Genomic DNA, 21,430 nt, shown 5'->3' on the forward strand with positions numbered 1-21,430 from the left:
GAGAGGGTTAGATTTCTTCTGACTGTTTATTTTAACATTAACTTCGGGTTTGAAATGCAGCTCTCTGTTGCAAACCCTTAAAAAATGGCTGCGCCCAGAGTCACACCGGTAACTCATGTTGTATTTGATGTGGATGGAGTTTTAATAGGTATGATACTCAAGTATTCATTATTCAGCAATAAGCTCTACCACGAGTGACGAAGTACATTGTCCAAAATTCGAATCCGAATAATTATGAAGGTTTTATACATTTCCAAGTTCAATCCAAGGTCTGTTAGAGTTTGAGAAAACTAGGCTGACAATAACAGAAATAAAATGTCTGAAGAATTTAATGGCCTTGGGTTAAGTAGTTTCAAAGAATATGTTAGAAAATAAGGCGTGTCAACCCAAATTTTTAGGTAGAGCTAAAGATCTAGATCTGCACCTACTTTGTCTCAAGAAGTTTATGCAGCATGTTTTCCTTCATTATTCGAAATTTACAATACCTCAGGATTCAAGTGAAAAATCACATCATTTCTTCTTTAACACAACCCTCATCAGCACATGCACTTGTGGTTTATTTAACTTATGTATACCAATACCATGACAGTTTTTAGCTCACCGAGACGAAGTCAGGGGGAGCTTATGCTATACCCTCGGCGTCGGTGTCGGCGTCGGCGTCCGGACATGGTTAAAGTTTTTGTTGCAGGTCCTGTATCTAAGCTATTACTTGTCCTATCTTCACCAAACTTGCATGGATGATGCATCTGGACCTACTTATGGACTTGAAAGACTTGGATGCTGAATCTGAGTCCTAAATTTCAGATGCTGGAGGAGGTTAAGGTTGCTGGAGGAGGTTAAGGTTGTTGGACCAGGTTAAAGTTTTTGTTGCAGGTGCCCTTTGATAGCATAAGTTACTGCAGGTCCTAACTTCACCAAACTTGCATGGATGGTGTGTCTTATGATACTGATGCACCAGACAGGCTTGAATGCTGAATCTGAGCCATAGGTTTCGGATGCTGGAGGAGGTTAAGGTTTTTGGAGCAAGTTAAAGTTTTTGTTGCAGGTGCCCTTTGAGAGCAATATCTAAGTTACTGCTGGTCCGTACTTCACCAAACTTGCATTGATGGTGCGTCTTATGATACTGATGCACCAGACAGGCTTGGTTGCTGAATCAGGGCTATAGGTTACAGATGCTGAAGGGGGTTAAGGTTTTTAGAGCTGGTTAAAGTTTTTGTTGCAGGTGCCCTCTGATGATTATACACATGTATCTTAGTTACTACTTGTCCTAACTTCACCAGACTTCCATGGATGGTGCGTCTTATGATACTGATGCACCAGACAGGCTTGAATGCTGAATCTGAGCCATAGGTTTCGGATGCTTGGGGAGGTTAAGGTTTTTAGAGCTGGTTAAAGTTTTTGAAACAGGTGCCCTCTGATGATCATATCTTAGTTATTATTTGTCCTAACTACACCAGACTTCCATGGATGGTGCGTTTTATTATACTGATGCACCTGACGGGCTTGAATGCTGAGTCTGAGCCATAGGTTTCAGATGCTGGATATGGTTAAGTTTTTTGGAGCAGGTCACATGTTTAATAGATAATAGTACTATTTCAAACTTGCATAGTTGATTAAACTGTAATATGAATGAATCACAGAGGAAGCTTCAGATGCAGAGCTTGATCTCCATTACAAAGGATGCTAAAAAATATATCTTAGTTAATACAGGTCCTAACTTCACCAAACTTGAATGGATGGTTTGTCTTATGATACAGATGCACCTGACAGGCATGGATGTTGAATCTTAGCCATATTAGGTTGCGGATGCTGGAGCAGGTTAAGGTTTTAATTGCTAGTGCCCTCTGATGATAATATCTTAGTTTTTACTGGTCTGAACTTCACCAAACTTGCATGGAGATGCGTCTTATGTATACTGATGCACCTGACAGGCTTGAATGCTGAATCTGAGCCATAGGTTTCGGATGCTGGATGAGGTTTAGTTTTTTGGAACAGGTCACATGTTTTATAGATGATAGCTTGCATAGTTGATTTAACTATATTATAAATGAAACGCAGAGGTTGCTTCAGATGCAGAGCCTGATCTCCATTATCAAGGATGCTAAAAAAATCTCCCACCTCACTCAAACCTGCTCAATAGATAGATGTGTTTGTTGATAAATGATATAACATGATTCCTATGATATAGTATTGTATGGTATGAAACAATATTCTTTAATATGATACAATATAATATCTTATGTAATATTATAAAAAGTGATATGATAGGATATGATATTGAATCAATTTTTTTTATATTTTATGTTATGATATTGTAACATGATATCGTTATGTATAGTATTGTATATTATGATACAATATTGTATAATATTATATTGTATTATTAATTTATTATTTTATCACATGACATTATTACATAAGATATTGCAAAATATAATATTGTATCCTATGATACAATATTGTATATTCTATAATATTGTATCATACAATATTGTATAATATGATATTAGTTTCTGTAATATAGAATTATATCACATGAAATTGTATAATATGATACTGTAATATTATATAATATCGTATCATACGATATTGTATAATATGATATTGGTTTATAATATGATATATTATCACATCACATGAAATTGTATTGTATGATATTGTAAAATATATTATTATATCTTATGATACAATATGTATAATATAATGTTGTATTATATATTTTACTTTATCACATAATATTGTATCATTTGATATGATACAATGTTGTATCAAATTATATTGTATCATATGATACAAAATCATATTATGTTTCCAAAAAGATACAGTATCATACAATATCATTCTATGTTATACAATATAATATCTTATGTTTCAATGTTATGATGTATTATGTAATATGATATTGTAATATAATACTATATTGTTTTATATATTATGATATTGTATTATGTGATCAAATACAATAACATATAACACAATACAATGTCATACCATACGTTACAATATCATATCTCATCATTGTTTATTATGGTATTTTATTGTATTATTGGATATATGTTGTAAATATGATAGGATGCAATTTTTAATTTTATATTATTGTATTGATTAACATATGAACATATGATTATCATACAATTTTTTAACAGATGATATACGATATTGTGTCAAAACAGAATCCATGAATATCCAAGATCATAAAGTATGATTTTCATTTAATATGATAAAGGTGGTCTCATAAAGGTGAAGTCTCATAAGGGTGATGTCTCGTCTCGGTGAGCTTTGTAATCTGTGATTACCTATGTTTTCAAACTCCACAGAAGTAGTAAAAAGAATTAAATACAGTCATGTAGGTATCGGTAGATTTTTAATAAAGCTATAGATCAAGCTACAGACTCCAAGCTAAGTTAAGTTATTGTACTGGACTAGCTTGTCATATTTAAGCGCAGGTAATCTCAGCGAGATTTGTTGAGACTGAAAAATTTTGACAGAAGAGACGTCCGGCAAAATTTTACAGTCTCAATGAATTTCGCTGAGATTAGTTAATATTAACATCGCGAAGGAAAAGGAATCTTTGTCATTCCACACATGGCTTTAACGATGACTTATTATATCTTTTAATTTGGCCATAACTTACAGTAAACTTTATTGCAGCACTGCATGATATTTGATATAAGCATGTAAACATCATTTTTGATATTCAAAAGAGAATATACTACTTATGACTAGTTTTCACTTCTCTTATTTATTAAATTTTGACAGCTTAACCTATGTTTACTGAACATGGCAGTAGTTAAAGTTTTCACACACAAAAATGTTTATTCCTCCAGAAAAAATAGCTCAATCAATTTGATTGTAAATGCATGCAAACTTTTTTGTTTTTGGCATGATTGTGTTGATATTCCTATATTGTTAAAGTCTTTTATATTTAAATCTACTTCTTTTTCTCCACTGGAGGTTAACATGTATAATGAAGATTTAGCATTGCGATCTACATGAAGTACCCGAATGATTATTTTAAAAAATTTGCAAGGTGTTGAAGAACTTCCAAATGAAAAAAAGATTTTTCCATTACAAATCTCCGTATGAAATTTGTTTTCGTTCTTGTGATATGGATTGTAAATTCACTAAAATATATTGTTTATGCAAAATTTTCTGGTTTGCCAAGTTATATGTGGAAATTCTTTACCATTGCAGTTTTATATGGCTAACACTAAATGAGTATTGTATGTAGCACTTTCACCATCTTCACAGTAATGATAAAACCCAGAGTTTCATAATCCAGTTATTATACTAGGACCATTTTAACAAAAGCTTAAACTGTGGGTAGTTGTCTCAAAAAGTTACTGTGGTTTCATTAAAATATTCAAGGGTATCAATTTTCATGGATAAAGTGAAAATCACAGTTCCAAGGATATGTAAATTCGTGGCCAATGACCCCATCAATACAAAATGTTAATAGAAATTTCATTTCAATGAACATTAAATTTCATGGATCAACTTAAAAACGAAATCCACGAAAATTGGTATTCAACGAATATTGATGAAACCACAGTATGTGACATAGGCTTGTTTATTTCATTGCTGGCCACTCAGCCATGGCTCTGTGAAATCAACAATATTAATTTCAATAATTTGTCTGGCTTTTGAGCTGAGCCTATGCAATCTATGCATATTTCACTCAAGACGAGCTTCATTTTCAACTTAATTTGATGCAAGAAATACATCCTACTGAAAGTCCAAGGACTTGATAAAATGGTTTTAAATGCCCATATTTCATTTGGATGTGTGAAATTTTACCTGTCACTATAGTAACAGCATTTGTTATACCTGTGCACTGTTTTTTTCTCAATAGACACAGAACACTTGTACACAGATATTATACAAGGCATTGTGGGTAAGTATGGAAAAACGTTCACAATGGACATCAAAGTGAAACAGATGGGCAGGAAGGAACCAGAGGCTGCAAAAGTTGTCATAGGTAAGTCACTTCTAAGTTGAACTTTTTTTAAAACCATGATCCCTAGACTAAAAATGGGGCCTATAGAGGTTCATTCTGCATAGGAATCTTTTCAAAAAAAATTCACAATACAGTTGAAATTCGATATCTCAAACACTGATATCTCGAATACAATGGATATGTCAAAGTGATTTTTAAGGCCCAACCACTTATTTTTTAAGCATTTTACCCTTGATATCTTGAATACTAAGATATCTTAAAGTTTTTAAATGGTCCAATCTAGTTCAAGATAACGAGGTTTGACTGTATATACAATTCTACAATCTGAGATACCCTAAATTGTATTACTTTATGAGTATCCTGATTAAAGTATATATTAGTACATGTATATATAGTGACTGTACATTCAAGTTTTCTGTACATTCAAGTTTTCTGAACAGTGTATCACCCTTTACCTTTCCTAAGTTTAGAGTTTTATATGAAAAAATCAGAAATGGATACAAAATACATTTATTACCGAGGCAAGTGATGAGACCAATAGGCTTTTTAATTTGATTTAAATTTATTTAGTGAGTAATTAGTCTTGTGGTTTTATGTGGTTATTAATTCATAGCATTTTTAAGTAAGGAATCTACAGAATTTCAAAGAGTTAAATGAATTACAACATTGTTTTCCAGAGAGTCTAGATTTACCATTAACAGTTGACCAGTATCTACAGATGTCTCATGAGCAACAAGAAAAATTGTTTCCATCAGTTGAACTTTTGCCAGGTAAGGTGTTTTATCATGATATATTATGCATTTTGGATATTGAAACTTTTATTCATCATCATCAAAAACAAAAGTTTCTTTTGCCTTGGAGTGAAATGATGCAACATCATTGGATAAAACATGTCATGTGATTGTTGTCTAAATCTCTATTTGGTTTGTTAGTGACTGTCTACAAAAATGTGTTGGGTTGGTAACGTCCATAGAAGGCATGGTGAAGCATATGTAAAAATTATTGTACATATTGTCTCTAGTCAAGATTTGTAGTCTTCATTTCATAATTAGCTCTCTTGTACACATGGCTGCTTGTTTGTTTTTGAAGGAGCAGAATGTCTAGTAAAACACTTGCATAAAAATGGAGTCCCCATTGCCACTGCTACTGGTTCACATACACAGAGCTTTGAGCTAAAAACCTCGGGTCACAAGGATTTATTTTCTCTGTTCCATCATTGTGTCCTGAGTGGAGATGACCCCGAATGTAAACATGGCAAACCTGCACCAGACTGTTTCCTGCTGGCTGCACAGCGATTTCCTGACAATCCTGATCCCAGCAAAGTAAAAATTTCCTCTACTTATGTTGAAATTGTATGCATTAATGCCCCATGTACCACCCTGCCTCCATCTCTTCTGTTCTACAGGTGCTGGTGTTTGAGGATGCCCCCAATGGAGTGGAGGCTGCTCATGCAGCAGGGATGCAGTGTGTGTGGATTCCCCACAAGGGCATCAACAAAGAGACTCACAGACACCTGGCTACGTTGGTGCTAGAGAGCTTGGAGGACTTCAGACCTGAGATGTTCGGTCTTCCATCATATGACAGCTGATCGATAGGGGCCCTGGATAAATGGCTCATTTAGATCCTATGTCTCAGAGGGTGCTAAAGTATTAATTAGTTTTAAGTTTTATTTAATCAGGTTATTAATTGTGTGATTCAAATTGGTGGTGTTTTATCATATATATGTACATGATTGTATATATTATTTTTCATATCAGAACCTGTGATTTGTCACCATTGAAGATGGTATGGTGATTTGTATAAAAGTACCATCACAATTTTTTATTCATGATTATTGATTATGATTTTTCTGATCTCAAAGCCAATGAGAACTTAAGTTGATTGGCTTTTTTAATGTACTTTTTAAGCATTTTATATTGTTAATTTCATTGTTGGCTTTTTTTTACAATGATATTTGTAATATTACTGTGTTACATGAAAAAGTAATCCTGACCTTCAATATCTTTGCCAAACATTAAAAATCTTTAAGGTGTTTGGACCTTTTAGCTGCTGGAGACATTACTAGTGCAATTCCTAGTCTATTTTAAAATTTTGAAAAAAACATTGATATATCTACTTCAAAGAGAACTTTTTACTAATGCATAAAGAATGTTTTAAGTAAAAAATTAATGAACTGCTCTCATACACTTCAAAGAGAACTAATAATTGAGTATCTGATAGTTAATCAGGTACTGCATGGCCCACTCCTTTATACCTCCTACTAATTTGGCCGCTATGACAGTATAGCTGGTCTTGGAGAGAGGCTCTTTGTTGCAATGTTGCTGATGATTGACTGTTGACATCAGGCTCTGCAGGGCAAAAACATTAAGGCAAGCTCACTTTTGATCTGGATCAGTCTCAATTTTACAAAAGCAAATACATGTATTAGGATACAGTTCAAGGTGATCCTGAGATAAAATAAAAAAGCTTTGTTTCTCTGCAATACAGTAAAATCATGTATGTCTTTTGATTTCTGACTGATTCCATTTGTATAAATTATACATGAATTGCCAATCTTTTTCTGCTTAGCACATTACAGTACTGGTACTTTAATAAAGTTTGCTGTAGATTTGTAGCTCCACAGGAAAAACCAGGTTGTGAGACAGTTGACTACTGACTGTCAACCCGAATTTTTTAGGAGAGCTACAGATCTGCCAAAAATAATGTTACATGTATCTGATTTTATGAATAACATAAAGCAATGCTGTGTACATACTTTTAATTCAACAACAGACTTCATAAAGCCACAGTTTACATCCACTGCTTGCAGGGTACCAATACTTAGAAGCTGACAGTGTTCTGTTAATTCAGTGTGCATTTCATGCTAAAAGATCACATGCATTTGCATATACTAATTATTAATACATTAAAGAGTGTATAAACTATCGTAGTCATGAATGGATGTTAATTATTATATTCAACAATTCTTGTAATCATATTTATACATTTTAACAAATTAAAAATTTTATTGTATGTTGATTTTTTTTCCAATTTGATTGATGATTAAAAGTATATTTTATATCAAATACTATCTGTGTAGTAGTTTTTTCATGACCAGCTAGTTGGGTCTGCTTTTCGGGGTATATTCTCAATCTCTGATTTTAATTGCAACATAGAAAAATAGACTCTCAAGGAAAATACATCAACAACACTCACTCCTAAAAATAAACAGCATTGATTTGGGTTGTTTCCTTACACAAGTTTATTTATAAATGAAACGAATGCTGGATTTTTAATCTGATTGTAATATTATAACAGTTACTTTATAATGTTGTCTATAAGTAGAGATACACAGATGTGTTAAACACAGGATTTATAGGTTTTAAGATAGGATGATTGCACTGGCTTGTGTTTCCATTTTTTCTTCAATATAATGTTATTACTATTACTATTATACCGATAGATGCACAAGATTAGGGATTTTATATTGCATATAAAATTTTATTTTGGTTTTAGTTTAAAGTTTATTGAGTTTAATTTTCTTATTGTAAGCATTAGAAAGGTGCTAGTTGTAAAATTGCTTTTGATGAAGGATTATTGACGATTTGAAAAGAATGCGTAGTTTTTTTCTGAATCATTATGTGCGTAAAATAGGTGACACGCGGGTAGCGGTGAGTTTTTTGAAAAGGGGGCGGGGAATAATTTTGTTATTTTTGTTTTTGTTTTATTTTTCTACAAAGATAAATAGCATATCGTAGAGGAGCGGTTTTACAAATTCTATTTTAATTACATTCGATTAATAAAGTCGGAGGTTGCCAAAAGATGCAAAAGAAAGAAGTGTGTGTGTGGTGGGGGGGGGGGATAGTGGGTTATTTCGATCTTATTAATATCTTAAAACTGGGGAAAGAGGTCTTATCAGACACGTGGCATAGTTTTCCAAAGTGGGGGGATGGTAAATTAAGAAAAAAATAGACATTGCCAAACTTTAGAATCTTATTCGATGGGGAGGGGATGCTTAAGGAGTTTAATTTTGATTTAGAATTTGCCTTTTACTATATTATTAAATGGGCTGATTCCCATGTTGCTGCGCGCCTGCATGTTAGTGTATTATCTTACGGGAGTGCTTGTTAAATGAAAGGTGACTAGTGTATGTAGACGAAGATTCTTTTTAAATTAAGGTCAGAAAACGGCCGAGAATCGGGCCAAAGTGGTTTTCAGGCGATAACAAATACTCCGAAAAAACTTATTTTAAAGTCATGATGTCCAAACTTTCGAGATCACACACACACACAAAAATGCAACGTTATCTCTAAAACTCAAATGTTTTTGGTTTTGGTGTGCGTTCTAAATCCCTCGTATCAACGTCTAAAACTGGGTCAAAATGATCATTTTCATTCGATAAATATATCACAGGATATGTCATCTCTGGATTATCCAACGGCTTGAACGTCTGCCAGTGATACTCCGTTTTCCCGCCAAATTGAATGGGAGAGTACACCATAATGACGGTCCGTAGTAAGGTCGCCGTCGCCATGATCTCTGTGTCGGTCGCCCACTCTCGAGACCGCGTCATGCTGGATATGTACTTGGTCATCCCACCTCGACTCATTAGAAATGTCCGGTACATGTCCGGATGATCACTTACGTGCTTGGTAACAGCCGTACGAACCGTCATGTGTTCCGCCTCAGAACCGGAAACCACTGCACTGATGGCCCGAAAAAAGCAATTGCCATCCCCACGAACTGTAAGGGTGTCCCTTGGCGGTGAATCTTGTTTAAATTGTTTCATTTCAGCACACTTGATGTATTTTTCCAAAGGAATATCCAATAATCTGGACTTTTCCTTTTGCCATTCCTTTGTGATAGGAAAGTAAGTGTATCTGGGCCCACTCTCCTCCTTGGGCTCTCGTTTGGATCGGTAGAATTCCGTGAGATCTTCTTTATGTTTTCCAGACTCTACCATCGAATCGTACCGAGCCTTACCCCCGGGGTTGGTGTAAGGATACCCTCCCCCTGGCTCACGGTGCCTCTTCCCTTGGCTGTCCGAGAGAGATCTGAACGAGTTTTGCATTATTAATAAGTTTAGTCTATTTTACAGCAGCATACCTGAGGAAATCCAATGCTTCACCTGGCAAACAGAACTTCTTCCATTCTGATCACACGAGCTCCAACCAAATATCTCCCATAATTTCTGGACTGTTATTTCACTTCTTAGCAATGCATACAAACAGAGTGAAACGGCTTCTGGTGTACACGAATATCGACTTTATCGAATGTCGCACAGATAAATAAAACTTGTAGAGTACAGCTTAATCCTCCTGTGTACAATATCATTTCTAATTAACCATTTTGTTTTCCTTTTTTTCTGCTGAACTTCCTTTAAACATGCGCAGGATTATCTATACAGATTCCGAGTAATATGAGTCTGGACATGTTTTTTGGCTCTATAAGTGTACTCTAGCATTTAAACCCCCGTATCGATTGATTGACGCTGGTCGCTCGATCCAATTCTCTGCGACAACGCGTCAATAATTCTTTAGATTGATAAGCACATCTAACAATAATCAATATACCGATTCAATTATTTAAACCTTTTGGCTCTTAATTAGTTAGTTTTGACTTTATTATAAATACATTTAGCTTCTTTTTAATCAGTGTTTATGTTAGTTGTTTAAAACTGGAATTGGGCAGTTTGGATTCACGTGCCTGTATATAACTGTATAAGTGCCTTAAATCGTGGAAAGATTGACCATATGATAAAATAACAGTTAACTGAGGGCTAGGTGCTTTAAATTAATGTTTAATGTTTTTTTCTCCTTTAATTAACATGCAATTATTCAGCTACTGCAACTCTTAAATTTGGTCAATTGTAAATGCGGATATATCTTGTAGCAAAGTACACATGTAATTTGGAATTCAATTTTTCTTGGACTGCACGGACATGTTTGTTTAGAAACCCCCTTCCCCACTACCACCACTTACCATATCTATCGCCCCCCCCCCCCCCCCCCCAATAATAAAAAAAAAAGAAGAGAGAAAAATGATCAAGATTTGTACTTGTACACATCCATTTTATGAATGAAAAAAATCATTAAGATACAAACTTTGTACGTGATCATGGTGATCAATTTTCTTACAAGGGTACCAGATTATAAGAGCATCGGGCTCAAGATACAGAAAATTTAGGTTTCATTCTATTGATTCCCATTCCCTATTTTCATTTCAGAAGCAGAAGCTTAGTACGTTAACACCATGAGTGTTGCTGCAACGGAACCTTTGGTGGTCCCTTTATTATATGATCCATCTTTTAAAGGTAGTATCTTGTTTTCTTTTCACGACAGCTATTCAGATTTGTCAGATATGCATAAAACAGAAAAATTAAAAAGAGTACATGCACATGTTCATCAACCATGTCAACCCTAATGCAGTTATTTGATTTTCTGTGTCTAACTGTCTATCATTCATCTAATGAATTATTTAATATTTAAGTAAAATATGTAAAATCTTTAAAAAAAATTAGATAAAGGGCAAATTCTGTTTCAGTTGATGTGCGTCTCCATGAGCCACTTTTGGGTAGCTCCACTCAGAATCTTGACCTAGATGTTGAGCTCATGTCTCTATGTTCACAGCTAGACATGATATGTCAGAAAGAACTTTCAAAGGTAGTACTATCTATTCCTATAGATGATATACTGTTTTGTTGAATCTTTGCAGGATATTCGGGTTATCAATGCAAAGAAATTCCTGCAATAGAATTGACAAAATAATCCTGTCATTTAAGTATTGTTAAAAGATAACCATCTGTAATTTTTCTCTTTTATTTTCTATATATAAGTATAGGATAACACCAAAACATCACTTAATTTGTTTTATAGATTATTGTTAAAAAATTTCACTAATTTGTTTCATTTTTTCAGCACAAACAAGAAAAGATAGAACATGGGAAAGTAAGCAGTGATTTTACAAACAAAGGTACGTATTTCATGTTCCACTCATTAATAAAATCATGAGAAAAAAAAATTATTTTTTACAGTTCTTAGTCTGGTCTGATGTACATTCCTTTGTTTCAGCCACTGTGGTTTGTGACAGGATGCAGCAGTTGATCCTGAGGTCAGGCAGTGTAAACACAAGTTTGCAGGTATCTTAAAATTTTCATACCAAGCACAACTTTTCTATGATACGTGCAGAGTGATGTTTTGTACACAGACATCTATGCATAATACTACTGTTAAAACATCTACTGAAGAATGACTGTACAATGTAGATGAGTGCTGTCATCTCTCTAAGACTGTATACTCTTATTTGTTAATTTTAGTGGTATCTACCAGTATGACATCTACAATTTTTAGGCTTTAGCAAACTTTGTAAATGAACCTTCAATTATAATCATGGTATAAATAAAAAATATAAAACAGAATAATTTAGGTTTTCTCAGAATTACCTGTAGGTCTTATGTTTCAAACCCCCCTTAAATATGCCATGTATTAATTTGTGCATCTAGAACAACTTAAGTTTATTAACATTTTAAGAATGATAACAAAATTACTCAACTGAAGCATTTTCTTTTCAACAGCAATACATTGTCACCAAGCGTTTTGATCTCCTTTTCCCTCGAGCTGCAGCCTACATGGAAAATCCAAGTCATTTTAACTTGAACCAGCGGTCCGAGGGGATGGACAACTACTACACAGATCTCACCGCCCTTCAGAATCTGTCTGGCCTGTCCCGCCAGATCAACTCAGATTTATCCAATTTATCTGACCACAAATATATAGCGCATCAAATGGCAATACTCTATGTAAGTCACGTTTGATGGAAAATGGTTCGTCAGATTCACATAAAATCAGTAGGACATGTACATGATTTATTAAATTTTCTTGATAGCCAACTACTAGTATTTGTCAAAACAATTTAAATCACAACCACGATATGATTAAATTAAAATTGGATTTGTAAATGTCCTTCTCTATGATATGTTATTAAAGGGTAGTTGTATGAATCTATTCTTAATTACAGTTGTATATAGATGTACATCTAATTGTCTCTTTAAAATTATACATGTACCAAATTAATTTTTTTTTCAGCAATCTTTGAACAATGTTGGACACCCAATATTAGATCCTTACAAAAAAAGTATAGAGGAAAATTTCAAATCCATCAAAACCACGCTTAGTCAGGAATCAGAGTCTGGCAAGAAGCAGTTGTACCCTGAACAGAGAGAATGGTCAGTATAGCTGATGACGGCCGCATGTTGATAAAATGTTGCTGTTAAAAAGACTGTGTCTGATTCAACTTTATCTGATTAGACACAGTAGCATTCTTGAATGAACTCAGTCAAAGTCTAAGATGACACAAATCTTTGAAATTCAACTTTGGACTATGGTTCATTGCTAAGTCAGAGGTCAAGATCAAGGCTTAAAGATTACTATATTTTAAAAAACAATGATTTTGAAGTTAATTTTTTTTCATGTCAAGATGTATGATAAAATAGCCAACACAAAGTTGTTATACATGTACATTCAAAGACAATTAAGCATTGAATGCCTATTTTTGGATGTTGTTAGTCTTAAAACACACCAAGGGTGTACAGATAAATTGAATACTGTGACTAAAAATAATATGCCAGAAATTTTGTCGAGAAAAATCTTTTTTATTAACGAATAGATTCAATTTAACGATTATTTTTCATAAGTACATTTCACATTGGTTATGTAAGTTGAACGTTTTGTTTAATCTTACAATAATAAATGTATTCAAAATGCATGATGATGTTTTATATCATTACATGTATTTGTGTTCATGCACCTTGAAAAGGCTAGTAAGTTTATTCACAGGAAATTGAACATCTTAGATTTCTTATGTAAACATTAGGGGAAATATACACTGAATATAAATATTCTACTATGAATGATTTGATATTATATAGTGTACAGTCATTAATGTTTTATATGTACCATACATGTAAACATTGCTACTGACAACAAGCAATTTAGTGTTTAATTAAGTTTATTTCCTGTAGGTTTCTGAATTTGACAAGTGGAATAGTCAACACGATCAACAGTTTTCCAGCTGAGTTAACAGCAGAAATGTTGCAGCCTGCTCTAATCCTCATGAGGTCCTCAACTTGAATTCCATTCCTGCTTAATGCACTCAAGTCCTCACTGCTCCTCAATTAGTCCTTATTTTCACATGGTCTCTTACATTAATATTAACAAAGAGTTCAGTCTTTGAAATCATCAGTTATATTCATGATTATTAAATAGATGAACATATTTTTTTGTTTTATGTATATACAGAATTTTTTTTCAGTCTCCATTGTGTTCATTTTTATTTTTACATTTGGATTTTGGTTGCTTTAAGCTTCTATCAATCTTGAACATTTCCTCTTGCCATATATATTTTTAGCAAGAAGTTTAGATCGTCTTTTTTTCTAATGTAGTATACTTCACTCATTTAAAACATATCATTCTAAATTTATTGAAGATCTGCAGGGTTTTGCATCCAGATTTATAATATTCATTGTATCTATCTCTTTCATAAGTACAATGTACAAGACCATTTCTCAGTTTGCTCTACAAATTTTGTTCAGTTGATGTTCTTTTTAATGTACATGAATGCTTGTTTTAAACATGGAAGTGCTAAATCACATAGTCATGTATTCATACATCTGCTAAGTTGAGTGTCCCAAAATTCATGTAACTTGATGTGGAAAACTAGTCAATAAATGGTAGCAAGATATCAGAAACAATGATTATTGTAATTGAAGCCAAGCTTCTATATGTGTTTATTATTATCACGATTTATTAATGTGCACATGAGTTAGCAAACAAAAAACAGTACTGTATGTGGTAGAGATGATTTATGCTGAAATATATAACTTGTGATACTTGTCACACAAGAAAGTGGACATAATTTTATTTTGATCAATGCTATTTTTTGCTTTTCTTAGAAGGAAAGAGATCTTTTTTTATTTGTGTCTGTGTCAGAAAAGTGCAGCAACTTTTACCAGTGACTCTTAAATTATATTCAGATTTTTCTGTAGAATTGGAGAGGAGAAAATTACTTGTTCAGAAATATGAAAATTATCTAAAATGTAAATGATTTGAAATTTCATATTTTTTTTTAATATTTTGAAACAAGGATATATGAAATTAATTAATAAAATATATGCTCGTTTTGTAAACATACTTGCCAATATGTGTCTAACATATAGTCTCAATGAAACTGTTTTCATACATGCCATTTTGGATTGAATCTCACATGCTTTTGTTTCTGTATCAAGAATGGCGTTCCATCATTATGTTCATGCAATTTTAATTATGCATGGCTATAGTTTGTGTAAACTTAAAACCATGCAGAGCCGTTCATTTGCTGTTTCAGTGTTATCAGTAGTTCTGGTTTACATTAGGCTGTTTTGAATAAAATATAACATAGTGATTGCAAAGTTTTCTCAAATCCTTGCAGACATCTTCATGTAGAAGTGGAGGAGGTTCTTGATATTAGTACATGTATATCATACATGTACTAACTATACATCATAGAGATGGTGACCATCTCAAAGGGCCCAGCTTTATTACACAACATGAGGATGTAAGGCATAACAGAGGCACACTTTGCTTTGACCAAAACCTCTGACTGAAATTTAGCTTAAGATCATTTCAAACACTTTACCCAAAGGCATTCAATGCAGTATGGGTAAAAAAAGAATAGCCATATTGCATCAAGGAGAGAAAAAAATATGCTGTGGATAAGTAATGCTGGATGGGCAGTCAGATTACTTCAGTGCACCTAGAAGGCACGGCCCTAATTAACAAATATATACATGTTTTAAAAATGCTCTTCCCTTAAAATTATTTAAAGAATCATAGTATATTGCTATGCATTAGTTTCACTTTAAACATGCAATAAACTTTGCATTCAAAAACACTAAGCAAATTAAGACTAATACCCATTTTGTCATAGAAGTAGATCCAATTTGGTTCAAAATGGTTCTTGGCCAACTTCTTTAAGTTTCATCATACTTATTGAATACAAGTACAAATATGCTGCCAGATTCCACTTGTAGGTCAGGATGTACTTGTTAGCTTACCTGAGCCAAAGGCTCAAGTGAGCTTTTCTGATCAAAATTTGTCCATTGTTTGTCGTTTCTGTTGTTATTAAACTTTTCACATTTTCATCTTCTTCTTCAGAACCAATTTGCCATTTTCAACCAAACTTGGCACAGAGCATCCTTTGTGAAAGGGAGTTTAAGTTTGTTCAAATAAAGGGCCCTTAAAAGAGGAGATATTTAAGAAAGAATAAAAATAGGGTTGAGTGCTTTAAAAATCTGCTCCAGAACCACTGGGCCAATTTCAACCAAACTTGGCACAAAGCATCCTTGGTTGAATTGAATGGCTTTGAAAATACGGTTGGTTGTTTTAACAAGAGGCCCATGGGCCACATCGCTCACCTGAACAGCAGTTCCTTGTAACATTACATTTCGTAGCATATGCTTTTTCTATTTTAAACATTGAACCCCTTTCTGGGGACCCAGTTATGGTCCGAGGTTTATGGTTGGCTTGAACAACATAAATAGTAACATAGGAATGAAAATGTGAAGCACTGCGGTGGGACCGCACGTACACAACCTGAAAAACTGAACATAGCAGAGTTCCACTTCAAGAGGAATAACTCTCAGACTGTACAGAACACAAGAAAGATAACTCTTGGTTCCACTACATTAGAGTTTACACAATTTGAGGATCCTTGCATAGTAATCTCACAAACTGTAGCATTATAGTTCTCGAGAAAAACTTTTTAAAAACATTTTCAATATATCTTTCTATGTTAAACTTTGAACCCCTCTTGGGGCCACAGTATTAGTCCAGTGCTAAAGTTTTAATTATTTGGAATCTACATTATTTAAGGATGCTTGCCTAGTTATCTCACAAGCTGAAGCATTATAGTTCCCTAGAAAAAGATTTTTCAACATTTTCCCTCTATATTTCTATGCTAAACTTTGAACACCTCTTGGGGCCCCAGTATTAGATTGAGATCACGGCTTTTATAATTTCGAATCTACACTATTTGAGGGTGCTGACGTAGTTTTCTGACAAATTGATGCATTGTAGTTCTCGAAAAGAAGATTTTTAAACATTTTCCATATATACCGGTACTTCTACATTTAACTTTAAACCCATCTTGGGTCTCTAGTATTAGTCCAGGGGTCACTATTTTAAAACTGTCGAACCTTCATTATCCAAGGTTGTATGCATGATAGTAATCTCACAAATTGAAGCATTGTAGTTCTCGAGAAGAAGATTTTTTAACATGTTACCTTTATATTTCTTTAATAAATTTTGACCCCATCTTGGGGCCCCAGTATTGGTCCGGGGGTCACGATTTTACCAATTAGGAATCTACATAAGCGAAGGATGCATGCATAGAAATTCCACAAACTAAAACATTGTAGTTCTTGAGAAGAACATTTTTAAACTTTTCCTTTATGTTTTTTAAAATGTTTAAATTTTGAACCCCTCTTGGTGCCCATCAATTGTCCGGGAGTTACAATTTTTTGAATCTACATTATTTAAGGATGTACATGTATGCATAGTAATATCCCAAACAGTTGCACTATAGTTCTTGAGAAGAAGATTTTAAAACATTTTCCTACATATGTTAAAATCTAAACCCCTACTGGGGCCCCACTTTTTGTTCGGGGGTCACGATTTTTACAATCTTCACTATGTATACAACCTTTTGTGCATGTATTGGCATTTTTGGTGAAGTGGTTCTTGAGAAGAAAATTTTTAAACATTTTTCATATGTAGTTCTATGTTAAACTTTGAACCCCGCCTGGGGCCCCAGTCTTGGTCCGAGGGTCACGATTTCTACAATTTAGAATCTTCATTATACATACAAGCTTTTGTGTAAATATTGGCATTTCTGGTGCCGTGGTTCTTGAGAAGAAGATTTTTTAAACATTTTCCTAAGGTATTTCTATGTTAAACTTTGAACCCCGCCTGGGGCCCCAGTCTTGGTCCGAGGGGCACAATTTTTACAATTTAAAATCTTCACTATATATACAAGCTTTTGTGTAAATATTGGCATTTCTGGTGCAGTGGTTCTTGAGAAGAAGATTTTTAAACATTTTCCTATGTATTTCTATGTTAAACTTTGAACCCCGCCTGGGGCCCCAGTTTTGGTCCGAGGGTCACGATTTTTACAATTTAAAATCTTCACTATATATACAAGCTTTTGTGTAAATATTGGCATTTCTGGTGCAGTGGTTCTTGAGAAGAAGATTTTTAAACATTTTCCTATGTATTTCTATGTTAAACTTTGAACCCCGCCTGGGGCCCCAGTTTTGGTCCGAGGGTCACGATTTTTACAATTTAAAATCTTCACTATATATACAAGTTTTTGTGTAAATATTGGCATTTCTGGTGCAGTGGTTCTTGAGAAGAACATTTTTTAAACATTTTCCATATGTTGTTCTATGTTAAACTTTGAACCCCGCCTGGGGCCCCAGTTTTGGTCCGAGGGTCACCATTTTTACAATTTAGAATCTTCACTATATATAAAAGCTTTTGTGTAAATATTGGCATTTCTGGTGCAGTGGTTCTTGAGAAGAAGATTTTTTAAACATTTTCCTATGTATTTCTATGTTAAACTTTGAACCCCGCCTGGGGCCCCAGTTTTGGTCCGAGGGTCACGATTTTTACAATTTAGAATCTTCACTATATATACAAGCTTTTGTGTAAATATTGGCATTTCTGGTGCCGTGGTTCTTGAGAAGAAGATTTTTAAAGACATGCACCCTAAACTTACTGTTTCGCAATTATCTCCCTTTTGAAAAGGGCTGTGCCCTTTATTTTAACAATTTATAACCCCCTTTTCATAAGGATGCTTTGTACCAAATTTGGTTAAATTTGGCCCAGTGGTTTTTGAGAAGAAGTTGAAAATGTGAAAAGTTTACAGACGGACGGACAGACAGACGGACGGACGGACGGACGACGGACAACGGGTGATCAGAAAAGCTCACTTGAACCTTCGGTTCAGGTGAGCTAAAAATCTTCTCCAGAAACAGTTTTAATCAAACCTAACACAAAGCATCGTTGAGGAAAGGGCTTTTATGTTTGCTCAAATGAATGGCCAGTCCTTCAAAGGGGAGATAATTAGAAAAGAGTGAAAATAGGGTTCAATGTTTAAAAAATTAAAAAATTCAGGATCTCCAATTTCAACCAAACTTGATCCAAAGCATCCTTGAGGGAAGGGCTTTCAGGTTTTTTAAACGAAGGTCCATTACCTCTACCAAGGGGGGATAATTAGAAAAGAGTGAAAATAGGGTTTAATTCTCCAGAACCACAGGGATAATTCATACCAAACTTAACACAAAGTATCCTTGGGGCATGGCGTTTTAGTTTGTTCAAACAAGCGACAGTTCCCCTTCATAGGGGAGATAATTAAGAAAGAGTGAAGATACGATGAGGAAATTAAAAAAAAAAATCTTCTTCAGAACCAAATAGCCTGTAATAACCAAACTTTTACTTTAACTTTATGATATATGGTATACGTAGATATAAAGTTATTCAAGTCATGACCCCAGGGGGTCAGGAAGGGGTCCTAATGGGTTCAAAGTTGAATAATTCTTTTGAAGAATTAAAAGGCTATTGTTTGTGAAAATGGATTATTTAACCAAATTCGAATTTTTAAGTATTGCCTTTTCCCCTATTGGTCACCATGAGGTGGTTGGGGGGGGGGGGGGGGGAGTTATTGGATTATATTTAGAAGAAATTCTTCTGAAGCAAACAGCTAGTAAATGGGGATGGTAGATAAGGATACAAGGCTGAAGAATTTTGTAAATAAGGTTCGTAATGATGAATTTTTAGTGTTATTATCTGTTCCAAGTAATTACATTATAAGGTTAGATATAATAATTTTAGAAATACATTCATTTTTCTAATATACTGAAGCCAAATTAAAATCGGGAACAAAATCTTCATTGGATTCCGAATATTCAAACAATAGACTAGCCAGTTTGCTGTCATTGATTACAAGTGCAAGCGACCTTTAAAAAATGACAGGGAACCAGTCTATTATTCCTCTATATTGGAGGAAACATTTACATTATAATGTTGCAAGTTATATTTTCTCAAGTTAAATGATTTTTTTGGAAGAAACTCAAATTGAATTATCAAATTGAATTAAACTAGAAAGAATGAGCTGGAATAACTTTGTTTGGAAGGTGTTTGATGGCTTGTAATCAGCTTAAACAAATAGATTGACTGTGCACTAATATTCTACTATTTGTATTAGACTGGGTAGCCTAGCTGTCCTAACACTGCTGATTAACTGATTAGAGTTAGGACCGATGTTAATCAGGTGAGCAATGTGGCCCCTGGGCCTTTCATATTTAGATGGATTCCGAGATTTAACAAATAAAATCCATATTAATAATAAGTTTATTTCTAGTAATCAATTCATAATCAACAGAAACAATGATTTCACTAACAAAATTAACATGCAACAAAAATGGAACTAACTGACATGGTCTCACTTTATCACATAAACTTAGAAAAAAAATTGTCATTTAACACTAACTAAAAATGAAAATAAGGAGATTGCCATGGAGTTTTATAAATACATGTACTGAAAATGTAAAACTGTACACAAAGAATCATTAGAACAGATTCAATATCAGCAAGATGTGTGGAAATAAAATGAATATTTCATTTAAAAATAATTAAATTGCTTAGATTGTTGCTTGTTACAATCATATGTCAAGGTTGATTTTTAAGACATATAAATGATAGGATATTGCATCTTAAATTCCAAAAAATTATTTGTCAACTTTCAGCAACTATATATATATAGCAAAAATAGAGTGGTCCAGGACTATAACCATATATATATCTCTTAATTAGAAATGATTGGAACTTATTCATTTTGTTAAAAACACTCTAAACTCTAAAAAATTACATACATGTATTAACTAAAAAATACAGGTGTCCATTAAATGTACAAGTAATCTTGCTGCAGATTGAGACAAGCTGTAACATGTACACTCATTAAAAGGTACTGTTTGGGATGGAAAGTCCTTCGAAGGTTAACAAATTATTAATACTAATATATAAAGGGGGTTTTTTTGGTTGGTTTTAGAGCTAGATTATACGTAAATATAGAACCGGTGTATATATATAAAGCATGAAAGGGCAACTTTAAAAAAAATTACCAATAACATAGTGTTATCAATTATGCCTTAATTGACAATAACAGTTTCAACATACATTTAATATATCAAAGTGTACACATAATATTTCCTAGAACAACTCCCATTTTTTTTACACATTTTCTTCGTGCCCTTTCCACAACTATCACATTTAACCGTGGTTGAAATTTCAGAGCCATTGATAACATTTCAATATTTTCTAACAAAGTACATCTGGTTGTAGAAGCAATTACATATAAATGAAGAACTTTTCTTCGATGAAATTATAGAGCATCATTATACAA

General features: G+C 33.6%; 2 protein-coding genes across 2 annotated transcripts; both read left to right on the plus strand.

The window, feature by feature from the left end:
* Window positions 1-10: 10 nt before the first annotated feature.
* LOC128179693 (pseudouridine-5'-phosphatase-like) lies at window positions 11-9,092 on the plus strand. Its single transcript, XM_052847207.1, has 5 exons — window positions 11-148; window positions 4,853-4,978; window positions 5,635-5,727; window positions 6,047-6,279; window positions 6,363-9,092. The coding sequence occupies exons 1-5, from the start codon at window positions 85-87 to the stop codon at window positions 6,543-6,545; spliced, it is 699 nt and encodes a 232-aa protein (XP_052703167.1). The 5' UTR covers window positions 11-84; the 3' UTR covers window positions 6,546-9,092.
* Window positions 9,093-11,117: 2,025 nt separating this feature from the next.
* On the plus strand, window positions 11,118-15,380 carry LOC128180819 (uncharacterized). The gene is made up of 7 exons (XM_052848969.1): window positions 11,118-11,249; window positions 11,480-11,598; window positions 11,854-11,908; window positions 12,007-12,074; window positions 12,510-12,734; window positions 13,021-13,160; window positions 13,956-15,380. Exons 1-7 carry the CDS (start codon window positions 11,189-11,191, stop codon window positions 14,062-14,064), a joined length of 777 nt encoding a protein of 258 aa, XP_052704929.1. The 5' UTR covers window positions 11,118-11,188; the 3' UTR covers window positions 14,065-15,380.
* Window positions 15,381-21,430: the final 6,050 nt, after the last annotated feature.

This window comes from Crassostrea angulata, chromosome 4 (genome assembly GCF_025612915.1).
Source record: "Crassostrea angulata isolate pt1a10 chromosome 4, ASM2561291v2, whole genome shotgun sequence".
NCBI classification, from domain to species: Eukaryota; Metazoa; Mollusca; class Bivalvia; order Ostreida; family Ostreidae; genus Magallana; species Magallana angulata.